General features: G+C 40.4%; 1 protein-coding gene across 1 annotated transcript in view; it reads right to left on the bottom strand.

The window, feature by feature from the left end:
* Nucleotides 1-23,549, bottom strand: part of LOC311239814 (SR-related and CTD-associated factor 4-like) — an 88,095-nt gene that overhangs the window by 59,973 nt on the left and 4,573 nt on the right. The window contains exons 3-6 of the mRNA XM_084328263.1: nucleotides 10,165-10,209; nucleotides 9,876-10,037; nucleotides 4,416-4,545; nucleotides 1,144-1,280 (exon numbers count right to left, since the gene is read on the bottom strand). Coding sequence (XP_084184389.1) covers nucleotides 1,144-1,280; nucleotides 4,416-4,545; nucleotides 9,876-10,037; nucleotides 10,165-10,209 — 474 coding nt within the window. The remainder of the gene's footprint in view (nucleotides 1-1,143; nucleotides 1,281-4,415; nucleotides 4,546-9,875; nucleotides 10,038-10,164; nucleotides 10,210-23,549) is intronic.

Below are 23,549 nucleotides of genomic sequence, written 5' to 3'. Positions count from 1 at the left end.
CCTAGCTGACCTCCCTCCATCCCACCCTGGAAGCTGCGGTCCTCTGACTCCGGTCTCCTCTACATCCCCACCACCAGCATGTTGGTGTTAGTACACATACTCCATGCTGGTGTAGAATGGACAGTACTACAGTGCATCCATGTTGGACACATTAACAAGGGATATCAGTCATTTTGACTACTTAAGAAATAAGGTACTCTTGACACATTAAAAAAATGTAGTCCGGATGACACATGATTTTAAATTATGATTTTTCTTTGCATATTTGGCGGAGATAACACCATGGTAAAAATGACCAGACATGAAAAACTGCCACTGAGCTCGTTCAGCACCTTCTTGAGATCACGTTTACAAAAAAATCTAAGCAAATTAATAAAGAGAAGATTATTAAACAGAAGGTTTTATAGATACAGTAGTGAATTCTGCCATCCGGACATATAGAATATAGAATATCAGGCCTATAAATTACATTATTATAGCCAAGTTGCACATCTATGGATCGGACCAAATCTACTCTTTCCAATGGCAGAGTTCAATTTGGATTTAGTATCACCAGGCGTGAAGCAAGAACCGTGAATGAAATCTACTGTAAATACAGTTCGTTTTTTTTATTATATAGACCGGTCCGCCATTTTGAATCGGATTGCAACCAGGATTTTTGCTAAACATTCACAGAAAGGTAGCTAAACTAACTGTGTTCTAATTTATGCCAATAACGTTCAGTTTTGTGGTAGATAATCCCGAAAAATGAGAAAAATTCATCCACAAATAATTTGCTTGACAGAAGCTGACATGAGCTGGGTAATGTCGTTTTAAAAAATGTCAACACTCATTGAGAGCTCTGGATGTCCTCTCCTCATATGACTACAAACAAAATGGCGTTGCAGAGATTTTAGCGTCTATATTCACTCGTTTATGATATTTCACTAATAACACTTTAACCTATTGGTAAACAAACGTATTGCTGAAAATATACACTAGGACTGCTGTTTTGACAGGATTAGGGTCTTTACTCTTGGCTACACTTGAAAAAAAAAAAAAAAAACATTAATCCATACAGTCTGTAGACATGGATGTATGACGTGATGTCATTTTGGGTCCAGTACCGGACCCGTCGGCTTAAGAGGTTAATGTCCGTCTCACCTCCTGACCCTGTGAGGACTGAAACAGCTGTGCCACAGCGGCTAAGGCGTCCGGGTTGGGAAGCTGAGGCAGAGCGGCAGCGGCATCCGAGGGGCTGGAGACAGCAGGTTCTGACTGGGCCTGAGGGGCGGCTGGGCCTACAAGCACACAGGACAGACAGATCAGTTACCTGACCCAGTAAGACTGGCGAGTACAGTAGCAATTTATTTCTCAAGTAAGAAAGAAAATTATGGCCAATTATCCGTGAGCCCGATAATTCACCCATTTTTATTTTTTTGACCAAATCTTTTTTATTTTAAGTTTTTAACACTTTGCCGCCCAACCACAAGTTAACTCGGGTTTCGGTGCCATGCGTTGAGGACCAGAGCCACGAGTTAACTCGTGGCAAGTTGTTATTGTTTTATTCCATATTAATAAACGGATCAAGATCCCCGATCGACTCTGCAGATTTACCCGCCTCTGTGAAATCGGCGACATGCAATACCGGCGAGATCCTCTTAGGGGCGCCATCGCTCCACTGCAGTATCATTGTAAAAAATTGTTTACAGTCTATGGCGTTTCATTTTAGCCTGATCCCAAGCGAACAGCATGCACCGTTGATCACGGTTCGAAGCACAGATTTCAGCCTGGAATAATGGGATTTATGATCAGCCAATGGACATATCGATCTACCAGATGCCGATGAATAATGGGGAAATGCTGCCGGCGATCACATGGGCTGACGGTAGGATCCTCTTCACCCAAATTACAGCCGGATCAGACATTTTTGTAAAACGCAAGCAATCGATCAGTGAATGTGGCTACTTGCACAGACACTTTATTGCTAATCAATAATACTAATCGGCGTCCCCCGTTGCCCCCATTTCATCCATAGATGATCTGTAATAGTCTGGATGATAAGCAGTTTGTTTTATTTCATTCAAATATATACAACAGAAATGCCGTTCAATATAACGTTAGTAGCCTTTAGCCCTATATCTAGCTTCCCAGAAAATATTTGAGACGAAAAGTGCGATAAACCTTATATTCACGACGCTATAAAATGACAACCAACCGATAGGTTTTTTTTCTTTAAGCCATTATGAAGGCACGGTTTATGCACTCAAGTGACAATGATAATGGACAGATAGCAATACTATAAAGTATAGATATAGCTCTCCAAAAGTACATCGGTTTGTTTACAAAGCTTTGTCCTCCAGCCACATATTAGACGGTGACGGCCAGTCCTCAATGTGTTAAACACGAAACAACACAACACAATAATAACAATAATACATAAAAGACATCCAAGAACCTAAACTAACACAACAATGATTAGACAATAAAATTGTCAAAAAGTAAAAGTACATTAAAATAAAATAAAATATATACTATAAAAGTGCTTACCGATCTTCCTCCACCTCCAGGCCCGGCAACCGCGAGCCACAGTCCCGGAGGACCCACAGCCCGGCCCCCCCGCACTGCCCTCTTTTCTTAACCCTCCAATCACAACTTGCTTTCCTCAGTCAAAACACAAAAAACATGTGTTTTTTTTCTCTACCTTCCCATTACAAGCGTTGCTTTCCTCGTTCAAGGGCAGAGCTCCAGATTGGTTAATTGACCCAGATACATGTCATTTTTCTCAGCATTTGATGTTTATAAAAATGTTAAACAAAGTTCCTTCCCTCTTAATGTGATTACATGGGAGCATGGAGTAATGTTCCTTCACTTGAGCGGCCTGGTCGTCTGCTACTTGTGCCAGTGATAATTGTTTGTTGAGCGAAATTACAATTGAAATAGTTTCTCTGCGCCTGTTCGAATCCAGCTCACAGCTCCGGGGTTGTCACCAGCTTGGCTGGCCGTCTGCACTAATACAATTGGCTGTATTAGAGGGTGGGAGAAGCTGGCGGGGTGGGTCCGGGTCGTTGTAAACAGCGACTCCTACAGTTCGGTCGGGGCGCCTGCTAAGCGCGGATTGGACTTGAGGGGGATAGTGTGGTCCTCCCACACGCTACGCCCTCTCAATGAGAATCCGCGCTGCCAGGTGAAAAGAAGCGGTGATTGGCTGGACGTGTGTCGGAGGAAGCACGTGGTAGCCTCCACTCTCCCAGATGATCTGACTGTGGGGGGTAAGTGCGCAGCGACCAGGAAGGGACTGGGAATTGGCATACGACTAACATTGGGATGGGAGAAAATCGGAGGAAAATGGAGGGGGAAAAAGAATTATAAAAAAAAAAAAAAAAAAAAGTTTCTCTGAAAACTTTGTTTTCCCCAAAACGCAAAACAAATGGAATCAAAACTAAAGTAAATTGACATCAACTGGCTATCGAATGAGCGATCAGATCAACTATCCATCAAAGGCACAGCAAAAAAACACGTCTTGTATTTATTCACCTTATAAAAGACGTTTTCCTATCAAACTTCTTATAATCAGGCCACATCACTCGATGCGCTCTTAAATGTATTGTCCAAATATTTTTGGATTTACATATTATTTGACTTAACATGTTTATTTGGCAGCCTTGTTATAGGGTTTTAGTTACTGTAAATTACACTAAAACGTTCACATTCACTGCAATTGAATATCGGCACCAAATAACAGTTATGATGGCCTCTTAACACATTGTTTGCCAAAAACGTAGATCTACGGTTCTGTCGCCCGATCGTTGAGTGCCGGAAACGTAGATTCTGTTTCTGTCACGGTATTTCTTTTATTAGCTATTGCCATTCATAATTCAGCGGGGCACCATGTGCATACTGTTCTGAGTGTGTCTGAGCTGGCAGACGGTCTTATACCGCCCTCTAACGCCTTCCGGCATTATTGCACCCCATTAGAAACGGGTTAGTTTATTTATTTATTTATAATGTACAGATGAAAAAATTATCCGTTTTTTGCACGTTGACCAGAAGCAGCTCACTGAGACTCGAGGGCGTTATTATACCCATAGCTATACTATAAAATATAGGTTTAGCTCTACAAACTACAACTACGCTTACATGGGTTTAATGGGCGGCACGGAAGGGGTCACTTCCCGGAAGGGGCGTGGCACTCAATGTGTTAATTAACTTAACTAATAAATATGTTTCTGCCCTGAAGAAATAAACATATCTGTCACCCCCTATTACATACCATATAAAATTTGTTCTTAGAACCATCCAAATAACTATTCACGTTTAGCAGGAAATACAACCTCTTCAAACAAGGATCTTCACAAGTTTAACTGTGCAAAAGTATGTTTAGACATACCGGTAGATAATAAGCATGTTGGAGAAAATAATTCTGTTTACAATACCTTGCAATGAAGGGGCAGGGTCATAGGGGGCAGGGTCAAAGGAGCCAGCCATATCCAACAGAGGCTGAATGATGTCCATCTCAAACACACCGTTCTTCTGCCACATGTTTAGAACTCGCACAATTTTGCACTGAAAGATACAACAGCAAACAGACATCAGTTTGGCTTGAAAGGGATAGTTTGGACATTAAGTGGTATGAAACAATTTCTGGCATTCGTTAATAATAATAATGGCCTAGGGGTGGACGGTATAAACGGTATGAATTTGCTCTACGGTATGGATTTTGACTATACCTAGTAACTCTAAAATAGCAATGACGTCATGTAACCACAGCGAGACTATTTCACTCGCATTTGCCCCTAAAAATAGATAGAATTAGTTAGTGATGCACGATATAATATCGGCCGATATGGCCGTTTTTTTACACATCGGTATCGGTCCGATATCAAGATAGGGCCGATATATATAAAAAAAATATATATATATATATTTTTTTTTTTCCTTCTTTTTACATGTTTTGGCCTTAAATAGTTTCAAAATATCAGTCATTTCTGAAAATAAGTTACAAAGGTAAAAAAAAGTATGCGTTTTGGAAAATAGCTCTTTATTTGATTATCATAAAAAAGTGTTTTCTATACAGAGATATCGACATCGGTAAATATCGGTATCGGCCAGAACAGCAATATTAATATCGGTTATCGGTATCGGCCACAATTTTCACATCGGTGCATCACTAGAATTAGTCATAGATAATAGATATGTGCAAACTGGAAAAAGTTATTTAGGAGGCTTCGCGCAGTGGGCGTGTCAACACGCAATTGTCATTTCATAATAAACATATCACTGCGGCGCACAGCAAGTTTCAATTTCAGTTCCTGGCATTTTTAACCAGTGGAGAAAGGTAAGAGATTTCTAGGGCTGACCTTCGAAGCTTTTTTTGGCAATCGAAGCTTCGGGGCCGAGCTTCGATTTTAATTCGAATCTTCGATTTTTTTTTTTTTTTATATATATATATATATATATATATATTTTTTTTTTTTTATCTTATGTTGTGGGACTTGTACAGCACTTTCGTAAACGTTGTTGTTTTTAAATGTGCTCTATACATAAAGTGGGTTGGATTAATTAATTAAGTAGCCCCTTTCGTGACTGACGCATCCAACAAGGTTTCACTCGGCTGTGTGATTTAATTCAAGGTGGATCGCTGTTGTCGTTTGAACAACTTCAGATTTCATGGGAACTACCAATCCCCCAAATCAAGAATGTTTAAGATGAATGAAGTAAGATTTTGATTATTTGAAATATGGCCTGTGTAGACTAAACTATGCACAGAATTATGTCAGTCTACAAGGTCCGGCAATGTAGACCTTGTAGACTCCACTACAGACCAATTATCAGTGAATGTTCATGCATTTTTAAGAAGGGCAACTTCCACAAAAAAACAAAGAACTCACCAAAACATCTCAGTAGCACCTTATCTAAATGTTATATTTCATATATGGAGATTCATATTTATTTATGTATTTCATGCATTTCTACATTTTATTTCCTATTTTGTTTATTCATCCCAGTATCTTTCTTTCTTATGTGTGGAATTCTACAAGGTGCGCACACACACACACACACACACACACACACACTTACATTTAGTCATTTAGCTGACACTTTTATCCAAAGCGACTTACAAGTTCTGTACGACAAGACAGCAAGAAGGGTACAACTCTATCAGCTGAGTAACAATGTTCATCAAAGTGTTGCGTGTTACAGTGTAGGTTAGTTTATTAGGACAAGTGCATGACAGTAAGGTTAGTCACGGTTAGATTTTTTATTTTATTTTTTTATCATCATTTCAGATAATGGTTGAAGAAGTGAGTCTTTAGTCGACGGCGAAAGATTGGACGGGATTCGGCTGTCCTAACTGGGATGGGTAGTTCACACACACACCTACACAAATCGAAGTAAAAAAAAAAAAAATTTTTTAATGTTCGAAGCTTGTGCCATCGAATCGAACGTTCGAAGCTTCGAAGCATTTAAGACAGCCCTAGAGATTTCCCTATCGTTTTTCTTATATGAATTATTCTACGTTAATAAAACATACCTGGTGATCAACTAGTTTGCTGTGAACATTATGATATGTGTGTAGTGTTCTGATAACGACGGCTGGGCAGCGGGGCTGGATGCTGGATTTTGCGAGAAGCATATGCAGCTGCAGAGCCGCAGAATCCACCATAACCCACCCATCTGTACCGGCACAGTGCAGTTCTCCAATTCAGCCATTGGCAATTCAGCCGTTGGGTGGGGGGGCGCTGTTGAGCCGGGCCTGTGACCGGACCTGAAAGCGCCCCTACTCTGCGGCTCTGCAGTTGCATACTATTGGGATTCGTTGGGAGCAGCACGGAGTCTCAACTCGGGACTTATTTTATTTGGAATATAATGACTGTATACGCAAAAGTAGCCTAGTTTTAAGTTAAAATATTATAAATCTACATGCCTTGAGGATGTCATTATTTATATAGCCTGCCTATCAGGCAAAACAAATTATTCTAACGGAAACAGTGATACCGTGATATATACCGTTACCGTCTATGCTTCAAATTATACCGTGATATAAATTTTAGACCATACCGTCCACCCCTATAATGGCCCCCAAAATTGGCCATTTTTGTTTTCATTTTTGAGGACTGCATACTTTTTTTGCAAACCAAAATACTATATTTTATACTTATACCACATGAGAGCCTGGTCTCTTTTGAAAGATGACATTCTGAATTGTCCGATACAATAAGAAAAACTCATCTTTAGTGGTAATGAAATAGAGTAACATAGGTCTGAACTTGAGTTGTAGATACACTTGTTACTCAAGTTTTTCTGTAGTAGTTAGTAGTCCAGAAGTAGTATTTCCCGAGAAATTCGTATGGCTTAAAAAAAAAAACGAGATCCATAGCCTGAAGTCTTATGTAGTACATGCAGGGCACGAAATAAACGTTTTGACTCACCGGCCAGTGGCGGGTAGATGGGAAAATTCTACCCGCCAAGCATATTTCTTACCGGCCAAAAAATATATACGCATTTTTGTGTCACATAGGCTATATATAAAAAATGTTCAGTGCATTTCAAGTAGATAAGCTATTACGTTGAAGAATACACACTTAAAGAGGCCAGAGTTAAATTTGTACTCTCCCTCTCTGAAGTCTAAACTTCCCAACACACAATCTAAAACCCCTCCCTACCTCCCTCTCCCAAACCGTTCCTACAACAATTTTTTTTATGTTGCATGATCATGTACATTTATATTGTATTATTTTTTTAACATTTAAATATCAACATTATCTGGCAATCCTCAGTAAATACTCCAATTTCGTGCCCAGAGTACATGTCCAAATTTCATAAAGATTCGTTCAAAAATGAGTGATTTTGGTAAACAGTGTACAAAAGAAAAGCTCTGTTTTCTCAGACTTCAATTCATTTGGGGTTTTTTCTCCATCTGTTTTTGCTCGTAACTTTTCACCTAGATCCCCGATTCGTACATCCCCAGGTGGGGTATCATTGGAAAGCCACACTGATTGGCTATAAGCCTGTCCAATAATTTTCCAAATGATTGACGGAACTAGAGCCCCAAGAGTCGGGAGTAGTATTTGCACAATACCGTGTAGGGCTGGGCGATATATCGAGTATACTCGATGTATCGCAGCTTGTTCTACATGAGATGTAGTAAATTACTATATCGTGAACATCGAGTATATGTTGTCACGTTGCGGCTCAGATGAGACTTGCTTTTGCGCAGAGCTGTCCTCTCATTTCATTATAGACACATGACCAGCGCGGACCTTAAATGACATGCAATTGTAATTTCATTAGACAGACCAGCGCGGACCTTTAATGACATGCAATTTAATTGACACGAGCAATGGGCTAACGTTAGCTGCTAACCAAGATATCCATGAGGACTATGCTAAGCTAACTAGCGTTAGCTGCTAACCCTGGAAAACACTCAAAGCGGACTCCAAAACACTAGTTCAATTCGTGAGGAAAGGGGGTGGGTTATATTGACAACGCTTGACAACAGAAGTTTAAACATAACTTCATATTTATTGGTTATTTGTTTCTTTATATCATCCAGTTTCCATCTCCGTGTGTTAAACTCTTCCTGTTTACATTAGAGTGTGACATCATCACCTACGGCAGCTTAGACGATCAAAACGCAAACCTAGAACAAAACCCGAGGGGGGGGGGGCTGGCTCTCTCTCTCTTGCCCTCTCTCTACATTCAATGATTTAAAGTAGCCAAACGTTACAGTATAAATACTAACTGGATAGTTGATGATAAACATTTAATTCAATTATCTGAAATATTCTAAAATCATTAAGTCTGCTATAAGCCGTTATCCCTGTGTGTGATTATTATTTTCTCACAGTAGTGTGTGTGTGTATATATATATATATGTGTGTGTGTGTGTTTGGCTAAAGTGGATAGAAAACACTACTGTGCAAAAGTCTTAGGCACCCAAGAGTTTTTATATAAATTGTCTTAGATGTAAATAATTTTTTTTATTAGTGTGTCAGTAGACTACTCTTAGTACATTTTCATTAAATTATTTTTTAAAGCATCTTCATGGTTTAATAATGAGGCTTGACAAGAGGTTCAAAGATAACTTCACATTTATTGGCTATTGGTTTATAGTATATCGATTTTTTTTATATTGATCTCAAAAACGCTGTACAGCGATCCTGGCAGACAACGCATGGCGGCCAATAACGCTGGACAGCATTTTTGGCGCTGGATGTGTTAAGGTAAACTTTTTTTTTACCAAATAAATGAGAAGCATGTTTAAATCAGCAATGCCTCCCCTCTCTCTCCTAGCTCTAACCGCCACTGTCAAAATAATGTGCCTGATGTAAAACTGCCTCATTCTTTCAGTTTTTGCATGACTACGTCCTTGAGAATAACTGAAAAGTTGGATTATCTTTAGGCTATATATCTTATGCTGGTGTATATGGTATTCTTGGAGTGTTACATTTTCTTTTTAATAAAAAAAACAACGTATCGAACCGAACCGAAAACCGTGAAACCAAAACCGTGATACGAACAGAACCGTAGATTTTGTGAACCGTTCCACCCCTAGGAGATACACTCATTCGAAAATGTATAGTTTAGTCTGATGGTAGCGCTACAGGAAAGGTCATGGGGTCACCAAAATCTATATATTTATACCGCTTGGGGTCATGATTGTGCCCAGCAAAAAAAATCTATTTTGAGATATCTTGCAAAACCATAACCTTCAGAGGTAATAAATACCACAAAATGTTAAATTACAATGAGGCCTTACATAACATGTGTTTAATGTGTGTTAGGCTCTGACAGACATATTCAACATGCTTTTGGTGCAATTCCCAAACGTTAACAAGTCCTGGAAGTTTAGTAACACTGCTTTGATCACCCAAAGTGCATAAACAGACTACCTTATCGTCCTCAGGACAGAGGTAAAGATTCCGGAAGGTCTCTGTGTAGTTCTTCAAGAACCTGGGTCCAAAAACGTCCTTCTCAATGCCAAACTGATGACGCGACTGTCGAACAATCGAGTCCACCACATACAAACCAGGGACTTTTACTTCTGGCTTGCACTGTTGGAAAAAGATAATAACAAAAAACAATGACCGTTGATTCCCATTGTCTCATGGTACATTTGTATGTTGCATGTTTTACTCAAAAAAGGTGAAATGTGATGATATAGGCCACCGTTAGACATACCTTCTTGATGAACTTTTCGACAATCTGGACAACATGCTTGTAAAGCTAGTGAAAGAGAAAAACTAAGATCAATGTCAGAATTTGATATTTGTGCCATCAAGATATATAGTCTAGCTATAAGGGTCAAGAAAATGTCATTTACATTCAACTTTGTGAAGGATCCCAAATTGTAATCAATCTTTGCAGTCTAATCATAATTTTAGGCATCAGTAGAACATCTCGTATTTACATACAGTACTTCTCTAATGAACACTCAACTAAACTACTAAAGCACATTGTTTTTCACAGATAACGTGACATTTAAGATAAGAGAAAGCAACAAAAAAAGAATCAGATTGTGAGATTGGGCCTCATACATGAACCTTTACTCCTCGATGTGTTCCATGCTCAATTAAATAAAAAAGAACTAAAAAACTAAAGTGTAATTAGGTTCCAACGTTAACGCCATTTGCTATGAGAAAATGACATAGGAATTGTGAAACAATAGATGCATTGAACAAACTGCAACCAGCTTTCAGATCCTGACTGCGAAGCTATCGTGGGGACATGCACATGGATTCCCCACAGATACACCATGCATCTTTTAGTTGGGTTTTGCTAGCCGCAACATACCTGAGCTACAGATGTCATACAATTTCACTATGTAAGTTACTTGCAAGTTCGCTAATATTCACTCAAACTCACAACAATAACCTAATCACACCATACTTTAACATGGCACTGTAAAGTCCCCAAAAACTTTTATAAAGTTTGGGTTTTTTTGTTTGCAGACCAGAATATATATACCACCATGCTACAATAGACAAGTATGTGTGCTGGTGGTGGGTTGGTATGTTGAGAGTTTGAGTGAATGTGGGTGAACTCGCCGGGACATATTAACTCTTTAATTGCCAACGACAAGTATACTCGTTATAGCCAGCCAATCGTTGGACGTCAACAATGAGTATACTCGTTATTATGATCGCTATTTCTTTTATTCGATATTTCCATTCATAAACATGCAGGCAGCTGTGTTATCACTGGGGATGGGTCTGAGATCACAAAAGTCCAATACCGCTGCCTGCCGCCGCTATTGCACTCCATTTGAAACGAGGTAGCTTGGTGTCTGGGCCGATCTGCGGCCAGCAGGCGGGGTCTAACTACTCGGGCAGGGCAAGCGCTTATAACACATGCATTGACGAGGGTCGGGCCCCCCGGGTTCATGTTCATTGCTGGATTACGTTGGAAACATGATCGCGATCAGTACTTGGAATATTCTTTTCGGGACAGATCCTGGTCAAGGTAAGGGCTAAATGGTATCAACATAGCGTTGATCAAAAAATTCCTTCATGCGATCTGGAGCGTGTGTGTGTGTGGCGTGTTCCGTTGGTAGCGATCAAAGCACGGAATGGGCGCGCGCGCGCGCCCCCCCCCCCCCCCCCCCCCTTTCATGCATCCATGATGACACATAATACCGATAATCTAAATTTGATTTGAGAACAGTAGCTAGTCCAGGGAAGAAACGATAACACGTTTACTAAGAAACTCAATGACAATCGACTATATTATTAGATCCATAGCTATAATATAGCTTTAGGCCTGCAAACACAGCCACGTATCCCCATATTAAAAGGCAATGGCATTTCAACGGTAAGGTAAACAGCGACCCCTGGCGCTGAATGAGACAAACGAACAAAAGAAAACATCAAGTCAGCAGTCGTTTGAAAGACAAATTGCTTATTTATGAGAAATTCAAGGAGAACGATGAATGAATGAATGAATGAATGAATGAATGACCTTTATTTATATAGCACCCTTCACAGCACGAATGCACAGGGTGCTTTACACTACAGCTTAATATAAAAACACAATAAAAACAAAATCAGAAATAAATGACAACAGACAAACAGCAGTTAAAAACAGTGAAACCAGATAGAAAAAGTAGAATAAAATAATTTGGATAAAATCATGAGTCACTAATTAAAACAACACTATAGAACAGTGAGGACAAGAAAAAGGTGCCTATGTGTGATCAAAAGCCTGCCTGAACAAATGTGTTTTTAGTTGTTTTTTAAAAGAGTTCTCAGAGGGGGCAGTTCGCAGGTCTAGGGGGAGAGCGTTCCAGAGCCTTGGTGCTGTCACCTCGAAGGCTCGATCACCCCTTGTTTTTAGCCTGGTCCTGGGGATCACTAGGAGGTGCTGATCGGCAGATAAGAAATGTGCAAGCTAGCAGCCAGGCCAGAAACAGGTAAATAGCAGAGTGCAGCACAACAGTAGCATTAGTGATGCACCGATGTGAAAATTGTGGCCGATACAGATAACCGATATTAATATTGCTGTTCTGGCCGATACCGATATTTACCGATGTCGATATCTCTGTATAGAATTTTTTTATGATAATCAAATAAAGCGCTATTTTCCAAAAAGCAACTTTTGTAACTTATTTACAGAAATGACTGACATTTTGAAAATATTTAAGGCCAAAACATGTCTCTTGATATCGGACCTGTAAAAAAACGGGCCATATCGGCCGATATTATATCGGCGGCAGATATATCGTGCATCACTAAAGAACATCTCATAAAGCAGAACTCCTCCTTCCATGTCATGGATGGGCTACAGCAGCCATAGCTCATCTAATATACAGACTCAATTGTAGAAATAAAGCTGGTCAAGATTCTAGTGTGAGCAATCGTGCATTGATCCTCCTATTGTCTGGAATAAGCAAGTAATTCCTTCCTACATACCATGCATATTTGAAATATTATGAAAAGTTCCGTTTTTGCTGCCATTAAATAAATGGCCAACACTATGAGATAGGCTCTCGACCCATTTGAAAACCGTACTAATGCCCTAGGAGGCTCAGTTAGGTCTCCCAAGTCAATATTTTAATGAGATAACAGAGTTGATTAACAGCCTCTGTGCATGGTTCACTCCAACCGTTACAATATCCCATCTGGTACAGACATTAGACAACGCTGACGTGCTCAAAAGCACTATAGTCACCAAAGAGGGAGGAATTTGGCTTTAGCTTGTTGGGGAATTTGGCTTAAATTGATAAATAAAAAGTCTCAAATGTCGCTTTAAGATTTTGTGAAATCTGCTACGATTTGAAATAAAAATATAGGCTGTGTTTATAATATGGTATTGTGCAACAATGCATATTTGCAGTCAATTTCCTCCAATCTAATTGAGTGAAAGTGGCTGAAAAGGGAAAGTAATTCATGGTTTGGTATCATCCCTTTGTTGTTTGGAGCCATGAGGCAAAAAGTTTGGAAACAACGATTATAGCTCCAAGTTGTGCGTGTCCTCAAGTGGTCTCAAGCGCACATCGATTTTGTGCTTAAAGGAACACGCCAACATTTTGGGAAATTATCTTATCATCTTCTCCAGAGAGACAAGAAGATGGATACCAGTTTGAATGGAAGCGGACAGTGCCGATTAGCCTAGGCATTGTCCAACGAACACCTCTCCTGAAGGCTAACCGGCACTGTCCACTTCCATTCATTGTGCTAAGCTAGGCTAACGTGCAGCCAGATAGCTTTCTACTGAACGCACAGAGAGGAAACTGGTATATCCATCTTCTGGTATGTCCCTCTCTGGAGAAGACTGTAAGCTAATTTCCTTTCCTAAAGCTGTAAAGCCCTAACCCAGAATATTTTGACCATTTACCGGTACTTTGTGGGGTATATTTACATTCATTGTTTAACCCATTCAGTGCCAACCACGAGTATAGTCGGGTTAACTCGCCATCGCTTGAGTGCCAATCACGAGTATAGTGGGGTTTTAATAGTCATTTCTTTTATTAGCGATATCCATTCATTTTTCATCCATCCAGCCTGACGTTATCATTGGGAATAGTCTGAGCTTGCAAAGGGCAAATACCGCCGCCTATCGTCTCCCGGATGGTATTGCACATCATTGGATTGGATTGGCTGGGACTGTGCATCAAAAAAAAAAAGTCCGGTCCAGGTTTTACTTCTCGGGCATGAAGCATTGACTGGGGGGACTGGGAGCATCGTGGATTATGTGTTTTGGACAATAACGTTGGATCAATGGACGCGATCGATATTTGGAATGGCGATCAGGAATTGGATTAATCTTTTTGCATGACATCAGATGTGAGGTAAGGCCTTTATGTTACGAATCTTGGGGTAATCAGATGTTCCTTTCTCCGCCATCGGAGCGTGTGTGAGGTTCGCGCCGACCAAAGTACAGAGAAGCGATTCTTCAGACCCTGCTTCTCTTCGTGCATGAGGACACATATACTATCGATAATCTAGCGTTTATTTGAAAAAGATTCATAAATCAGCCAAAAAATGACAACGTATTTTCCACTAAAGGGCTATTATCTAGGGATGCACAGTGCAATACTCCAATTCAGCCATTGGCAATTCAGCCGTTGTGTGGGGGGGCGCTGTTGAGCGGGCCTGTGACCGGACCTGAAAGCGCCCCTGGCTCTGCGGCTCTGCAGCTGCATGCTATTCGCAAATCCAGCATGAGCCAGCTCCCGCTGCAGCTGTCGTTATCAGAACACAACACACATATCATAATATTTACAGCAAACTGTAGTTGATCACCAGGTATGTTTTATTAACATAGAATAATTCATATATATATGCGCGCACTGACAGTCGGCTAATTGACATTTCCTGTGAAAAAAATAAAATCCTCTCGTCCCGTTTGCGTCCCAAAAAAGATTTCTGTTCGTCCCAAATCAATATTTGATCGTCCCCGGGACGACGGGACATCGTTAGTCTCTAGCCCTGCCGTCTAGATGGCGCCGTCTATCTAACTATGGGCCATCTAGTGAAGACGCATTCACATGCAATGATGACCACTTTGCCTTAAAAGCACCCACTTATATTAACAATAGTGTGATGCTGATGAGGAGCAATGCCTGTCCTTGTATCATTAAAAAAAAGAAATACATTTAGGGGTAGGGATGGGAATTGATAGGATTTTATCGATACGATTCCATTATCGATTCTGCTTATCGATTCGATTCTTTATCGATTCCCTTAGGACTGAGAATAGGCGACTTCTCTTTGATGACCCTCCCGGAGTTCGGATAGGAGTAGGTCTGAGGCGGCCAGAAGATGCAGAGCGTAGGGGTCTAAGCTGGTTAGAATAACAACATGCAACTTGACATTTCTGATTGTCATTTATTGTTGAGCCCCCATGTCAGAAAAATACAAAAACTGTAAAAAAATAAAACATTAACTATAGCCTACACTTAAATAAAATAATGTATTTGAGATTCTCTTAAAATGTATATATTTTTTATTCTTAAACTAATTTAATCTATTGAATAACAGGTCGTTATTGCTCTGACTTCTGTCTCTCACTCACACTCTCTCTCACACACACACACACAGAGAGAGAGAGAGAGAGAGAGAGAGAGAGCTCCCTCCCCGGGCCCCTGTCCTATAAGGTATTGGCTTGTGTTGCTACACGGACACATTTGTATGTTGCACCACTGTACTTCCTGGCTTACAGACTTGTAAACAAACATTCCGTCTCTCATTATATGTAAACTAAAGAGTACAAGGTTTACACAACAGCCCACGCCTGCTGTTTTATTGTATTTGTACCTGTACTATCCGCTGTCAGCTGTTTATCTCTCTTTGTGAGCTTGATTAAATAGCGTTAGCTCACGTTAGCTCCGCGGCAAATTTTAGCTCACCCTGATCTAAATCAATGACTAGGTTCTAAAGCATTCAAGTAGTTTTCACTGCACATAGAAGTAGCCAAACAGCGGGAGCATTTCGGGAGCATATGACCAAAACCCAGGCAATTTCGAGCCCTTAAGGAATCAAATAGAGTCTGCCATGGCTACATGCTAACGCTAACATTATTGGGCAACTGTAGGCAGCGATAAGGGAATCGAAAGTCACGGGAGCCACACGGTTCCAGGCCAGGGCTGTACGTTAACTATTTTTGCACATAGCACTGGTGCTACAGAGGTTGATAGTTTTGTAACAGTCACAAATGTGCCTATTGTATTTGTGTTATTTAGTTGCAGTGCCATGTTTGGCTGTCATTTAGTATATCGCCATGTGTTATTATTACTATGATACTCTCATATGCTATTTTCAATTAATATCATAAACAACATAAGGAATATTAGCATAATTTTGAGTGGACTGAAGGAATGAGTCAGCGTTAATAGTTTTAAATGCAAATAATTTATTGAAACATAGAAGTGGGGTCGGTTGGGACACACACACACACACACAATGGGGGACCCTGATGTAAACAAGACAAACGTCTTTCTCTGGTCTGCATCCCCTTAACAATTGTGTGTATTGAGCCGTACTGTACTGTACCCATTCTGCAATCTGTTAAATAAAGTTCTCATTCATTCACACACACTGTTTCAACTCACCACCCCCGCATCATATTGTAGTCTAGTCTGTCTTCAAACTTTCACTCCTCTCGAAACTTGTTTATATTTGAATATCAACATTATCTGTCCATCCTCAGTTTACTATAATGTACTCCTGTCCTGAGTCCTGACTAGTGACTTCATCGTCTTTCCAAACGCACGCACACACACACACAGGGAAGGGGAGAGAGTGCCCCCCCATTTCCCTTTCCCCAGTCCACACTGTGTCTGCTGGCTCTGCCTCTGATCAGGATTAGCTTGTTAGCTTGCTAACGTTGTAGTGATTGTAATGGTACATAAACGTTAATTTCGGGCGATGTGCGCATAAAGGAATGGCGACGGTGCAAAGCATGTAGATGCAAAAAAAACACCACGGACTTATTTCGGGACGTGTAGGCGCACTGCTGCGCACCAACCTCTGCTTGCAAAAGCACGGATAGGGCGGATATGACTCGTCGAGTTGTCACAAGAGTTTTTTTCAAAATAAGAGTATCATATGCACCTGAACGTTGCTAGCTTTCGGAGCCTAGCTGGAGCTGCGCGTGGGCAGAAATGAGACCCGCTACAGGATTTTCAAAATAAGAGTATCTATATGAACCGAATCCCTATCGCACCAGTGCTATTGAAGTAAATCCATCCATCGCACAGACCGCTGTTGCTGTAGCACGTGCGATATATATGTCGCACTGTACTGCCCTGCAGGTTCCCAACGGGAACCGGTTTTCGATTCCCATCCCTATTTAGGGGTGGGCTCTACAACTCGGCTGAATGATTATTTTTAACTGTAGTAGAATCCCAATTTAGGCAAAGTGTAACAAATAGAGTCTGCCGTACTTTGTTAAAATTACATTTGAAATAATAGCTTATTTAATGACTTGTTGTCTAATGTTAGTTCCTGTATCAAAGGAGCTCAATCAATTAACTAGGAGGAAAACATGTAATTTAATCATTTGTGGTGGTGGGGCCACCATTTGTTTACATTTGGATCACTAATTTGGCAACAAATACCACTTTTCTTTTTGGCTGTTCATGTTATCTTTTAAATGTGGTCAATATCAGATTCCAGTGTGAACTGGCCACGCTGCTGAGCTGGCCTGCATGTGCAAATGAACAATAACAAAGATGGACATAAATATGGAGAACACTTCATTTACAAGTTGATGTGCAGTGGAGGTCAGCTCATTCGTGAGCACATGAAAATGGGGGTGAGGAGGAGGTGAAAGAGAGCCATTTCTTCTTTCAATATGCTTTCAAACAGTTATTATATGTCCCCTCAAGTTTTGCTTTGAAGAAGTATCACCCAAAATACTAATGTAAGGTAAACAGTACACTAAACACCTCACTAGCCCTCTACTAACCACCTCCATCACAGCAGTCTTTCATGTTTGTATTCACTGAGTGACTCCTGCCAGCGCAGAATTATGATTAATATCAATCTAGAGCAGGGGTTCTCAAACTTTTTTATACCACAACCCCATTTTATTTAAGATTGTTTTTGGCGACCCCACACTTAATGTATCGCGCAATTTTAACGTGGAAATAAGGAATATCTAAATAAAAGCACACGTTGTTGAACTTGATCATGCATATTTATTAAGAAATGAAATTACAGCATGTTATCAATGAAATTAATGAATATTATCAACAAAAGCAACGGAATTGTTTCTGTATACACATTTATAAAACGAGGCATATTTAGCCTAAATGTGTTGCCAGAACATGCGCTTTGCGCTCACATGCACTTTGGTGAAGATCCGCTTCTACTCTGAAAATCTGGCCTCACAGAGAGAGGTATGTTGATGCGAAGGGGACACGCTTTCTCAGCGCAGCATTACACAACACTGGGTACTCGTTCCGGACTGATATCCAGAACTTTGCGAGGGCCTGTCCAGTGAACTTGACTTTCAGTAGCTTGGCACACAAAAGATCATTGAGCACTTCCTGCTAGTGTTGTCAAAAATATCAAAAAATCAATGCATATCGATTCTGAATATTTAAAACGGTTTAAATATTAATTTCCCGAAATATCGATATTTAATTATTGATAAAAAAGGGAAGTTGCATTGTTAATTTCAATACCTGTAATAGTACAGTAGTCCACACACACATGTGCATTCAGTTAAGTCGGAATATGACTGTAATTAGAGATGTTCCGATACCATTTTTTCCTTTCCGATCCGATTCCGATACCTAAGCTTTGGGTATCGGCCGATACCGATCCTTATCCGATACCAGTGCATACATTAAAAAAACGATTTTATATAAATTATACTTTTATTTAATTTTTTTTAAACATACCGTTTTATATATACTGTTTTTTTTGTAATAACTAGAAAGTAATGGTATTTATTCAACAACAGGTGATTGTATAGATTTGTATTAGTATCATTAATCAATGAGTATGGGGCTGCAGCACTGCAGATATACCCTACTCCAATGATCCACACGGACATTATACATTGCTGCACTCGCTACCCAGTGGCTCTGCAGATATACCCTACTCAGTCTACAAGGCTCCGTTTCAGTAGCAGAGGATCTGTTGTGATTTTTGCACAATAAATATTCAACATTCTCTTTTGAGACTCCGCCTCAGACTCTTATCATTTGGCACTAAAAGCTAAACATTGTCACCGATATGGCTGTCCGCAACATGTCATTAATTGTGTACGCGAGGTGGTCTCAATGACGACGTCAACGTGAGCTAGGTTAGCTAGCATGAGCTACCGGTATATGGAAAGACTGCAACGTTACTCGTGACATTGTGATTTAACGAATACTCCTTTGCCAACTTGCTGTACTTTGCTTGCAGGTCTGCAGCCATTATTGCTGGATTATGAATAGCCCCAACTTTAGCCAAGGTAACGTTAAAGCTAGCTTTCGGTTAGCTGTTCAATGCTAATAACACCAGCCACCAAGCGAACCCATGAGCTCCCCGTCAACACCGCTCTGTCGGGACGATGACATTTAAGAAAGTATCTGCTGTTAAAATGACAAATGGCATTGACACTTTAATTCACGGTCGATTAAGCACACGTTTGTTTTACAATGCTCACTCAACAGACCGCAGTGTTGTTGATAAATTACGTCATATGGTATCGGAGCGCAGCATTAGAGCAGCATCGGCCGATACCGATACCAGCATTTTAGGCATTTTAGGCAGTATCGGCGGCTTTTCCGATACTGGTATCGGAACAACTCTAACTGTAATACAAACAGTTCAGTTTGTCAGGTACATGCAACACAGATTACAGTGTTTACATCCGTCTGCTTGAGAAAATACCATGTTCTGCAATAAAGATTATTGAACTGATTGAAGTGAGATGAACAGTTATTTTTAAATGTGTGATCTAAAGATAAACAAAGGGTTTTAAAAACGTTATATTAATCTTCTCTTATAGTACCAGAGAGAAGCTGAGGAGAATCAACCAGCAACAAAAGCAAAATGTATTAAAAAGATTTTTTTTAATGCCCAGCACGACAATTATAGTTTTATTTTTTTATTCGCAATCTGAATTCATATTTCATCAACCGAGTTTACTGTTGGAAAACCAACCCCATCAGGAGCTCAGATGTGAAAAAAGCGCCCCCTATCGTCTCCCAGATGGTAATGCACCCTTTTGGAATGGACTCAATGAAAATGGATGAGAAAAAAAAGTCTGGAATCCACATTTTACGTACCCCGAGCCGATCGGATTCATTGTGGAGCATCAGAACAGCATGGAATATGTGTTTACAGTATGTAGCATTGGATCAATAAAAGGATCGATTTTTGGAATGGCGATCAGGAATTGGAATAATCTTTTTGGATACCATCTGATCTCAGGTAAGGAATCTATTTTACCAGTCTTAGGATAATCAGACCTGTTTTCACGGAGATATAAGCTTTTCCCCTATGTGTGTGTGTGGCTGTGTGGCTGTGCGAGCGAGCAGGAACTAAGAGAATCGATTTTCAGCTCGCCTATATAGCGTGCATACGTATATACTATCGATAATCTAGCGTTTATTTGAAAACGATTCATAAATAGGCCGAAAAATGACAACGTTCTAGAATATTCCAGTACAGGGCGTTTATCACATAATCTTTTTATTTTCCTTGAAAACGAGGGCTTTTCAAAATGCTATAAAACGGAAATGAAGCGATAAAAAAACAATCCGCTTCGACAATGTTGACTGGAAAATGAGTCATTGATAAGCGACGGGCAGATTAGACACATAGCCATAATTTAAAACATAGATTAGGCGATATTAACGCCAACATTGAAGTGGATGATGGGCACTCAAGGGGGTTCTGGGGCACCCCCTGGTGGGCGCTGAAAGTGTTAAGATTGAACCTTTCCCCCGTGGTATCAAAAATGGTATCGAATATTGATACCTTTCAAGGTATCGTATCGAAGTTCGAAATTCCAGTATCGTGACAACTAGGGGTGGGACGGTTCACAAAATGGACGGTTCGGTTCGTATCACGGTTTTGGGGTCACGGTTTTCGGTTCGGTTTGATATACGTTAATTTGTATTAAAAAAATATTTAACACTCAAATCTAAACATGCTTCATTTATTAAAAAAAATTAAAAAGGTTTACAGTGTTACAGTGTAAAATAATGTTTGGCACACAAAGACCGAACTGACTGAAAAATATAGGCTACATTTGTCAAAGTATTAACTGGCAGCATACATCAAACTAACACACACACACTGTACTGTTTAAAAACAACACTGCTCTGTTCATTCTATTTTTAAAATACGTACATTATCTGTCTACATTTATTTAGACTAACATTATTTAAATATTGAGTGCAACTGTGGTGGATTACGTAATTCGGTGAGTTGGAACTATCTATGGGTTGGCGGGTCCCCACGCCCACGGACATTTTAGCGTGTGGGACCTTCAGCTTAGGAGGAGTTCATAACATCAACAAGCAGCACGAAAGCAGCAATAGTCCCGGTTGGAGTTAGTAAAACACAGTTGTATGTTAGCCTTCTTGGATGTTGAATAAACGCCTATCATTGTCTTTAAACACCCCGCCTCTCAGACTCTCATTTCCTCCTCTGCTAGCTAGTAGCTACGGTAACATTAGCTGGGGCTAGTGCTACCATAGTTAAAACGTGCGTTGTGTTGTACAAACTGCTAACGCTATGGCAAGATGTGTGTAGGCCTATGTAATGTTAATGGCTATGTTTTTAAAGTCGTAATGAAGATTGATTTATATTGTGCTTGCCATTTTTACACAAACTGACTAGCACCTGGCTGCAGTGCTGCTGCTGCTGCTGCTGCCGCCTGCAGCCAGTGATCACCTCTCCCGGCTCCGCCAAATGATTTTTTTTTTATTTGCGCGTCATCTGAACCGTACGATACACAGACGCCCCGAACCGTGGGGGTCATACCGTACGGTACACGATTCGGATGCGTACCGTCCCACCCCTAGTGACAACACTACTTCCTGCTCACAGTGTGAGGCCTGCTGCGTCATGCGTAATTAACAGATCTTTGATCCAGTTGTCCAAATTGTCCACGCTCTCTCCAAAATTGTTCAATGAGCCCTTCTAGTGGCTACAGATGATGCGCTTCAAATCAAATCAAATCCAGCTCATTATCAGCACATTTCTCTGGCAATGGGTTGTTTTTGTCCGCAAGGAAAATCTGCGCTTCTTCTCAGAGTTAAAAAAGGCGATTTAATACTCTGCCTCGAGATAACCAGAGCTGGTTATGCGCAGAGCCCATTTCATTGCGACCAACCGGCACCGCCTCCGACAACAAACCTATCCATTGCGAGTCCAGGTTGCGTGAATACTTTCGGCAACCAACATGCCCTTCCGCGTTGCTCTGATTGGCCAGCGATCGGCCAGCCCTCTACGCTCGTTTTCCCCCTACGCCGGTAACGCGCGCATGCGCATTTTCTTTTTGACGGCACTCACACGCCAAGCAGGTTTTCGCCACACAGCCACAAGCTGTGCAGGTTTTAATAGGTTTTGCCGCAGCAGGTTTTAATAGGTTTTGCCGCAGCGGCGGTAGATAATAATAATAGCAATACTTAGAATAATAATACTTAGACAAACGCACGCAATTGGCACAAGTGTAAATTATGCATTCGTCACTACTCTATATTGCAAACAATTCCTAGTTAAAACAATTACATTCAAAAACATTATGCATCATAAGCATATTTTTTAAATGTCCCAATGCTATCAGGGAATCAATATTTAAAGTGCATCGAAGGGTATTCCTTAAGAGTCCAGAGCACAAAATCGAAAAGCAGTCTCCGGATTCGGAATTGACAAGAGGAACATGTAGTATAATACAGTCCTGAGAGTGGGTTTGATAAGCTCCTACGTTGAGGAACATGTAGTGTAATCGAGTCCTGAGAGCAGGTTTGACTTGACTTGAGGTTTGATAAACCCCTACATTGAGGTCTAATACTGGAGTATTTGGTCATTTGTGTTAGAGCACTTTGTAAATAAATATATACCAATGTTGATCTCGCCTCACAGAGTGAGAGGGCCAGTACAATGATGGGTACTGTAGCTATCACCAGTAATACATCTAAGAGCAGAGTGAGATATGTACTGTAGGTATCACCACTAAGAGTAGAGTGATATATATACTGTAGTTATCACCAATACATCTAAGAGCAGAGTGAGATATGTAGTGTAGTTATCACCAATACATCTAAGAGCAGAGTGAGATATAGCATCCAAGTAACATGTCTACATATCATGTCATCATAATCCAGAGTTAATATAGTTACAACAACTGTTTTTCTACTAAACATGGGAAAGCAGGTTCTAGCAAGTTTCGTCCGCAGCTTTTTAACCAGATTATTATTAAGATGAACATTAAAAGGGAATTCATCATCAATCCAGACACCTAAATATCAGTAGGAGTTAGATCATTTTGTGTCCGCTTATTATTATTAACCAGCGTTGCTAATATGGCGTGTTCTGTGATGCCCATTTATTATTATTAACCAGGGGGATTATCGCGTTGTGTATTAACCTGGGGGAGCCTCATGCGCATGCGCG

Source organism: Notolepis coatsorum (genome assembly GCF_963971535.1).
Source record: "Notolepis coatsorum genome assembly, chromosome: 1".
Taxonomy (NCBI): Eukaryota; Metazoa; Chordata; class Actinopteri; order Aulopiformes; family Paralepididae; genus Notolepis; species Notolepis coatsorum.
The sequence above is the reverse complement of the archived record's forward strand: the minus strand, read 5'-3'. Positions and strand labels throughout refer to the sequence as shown.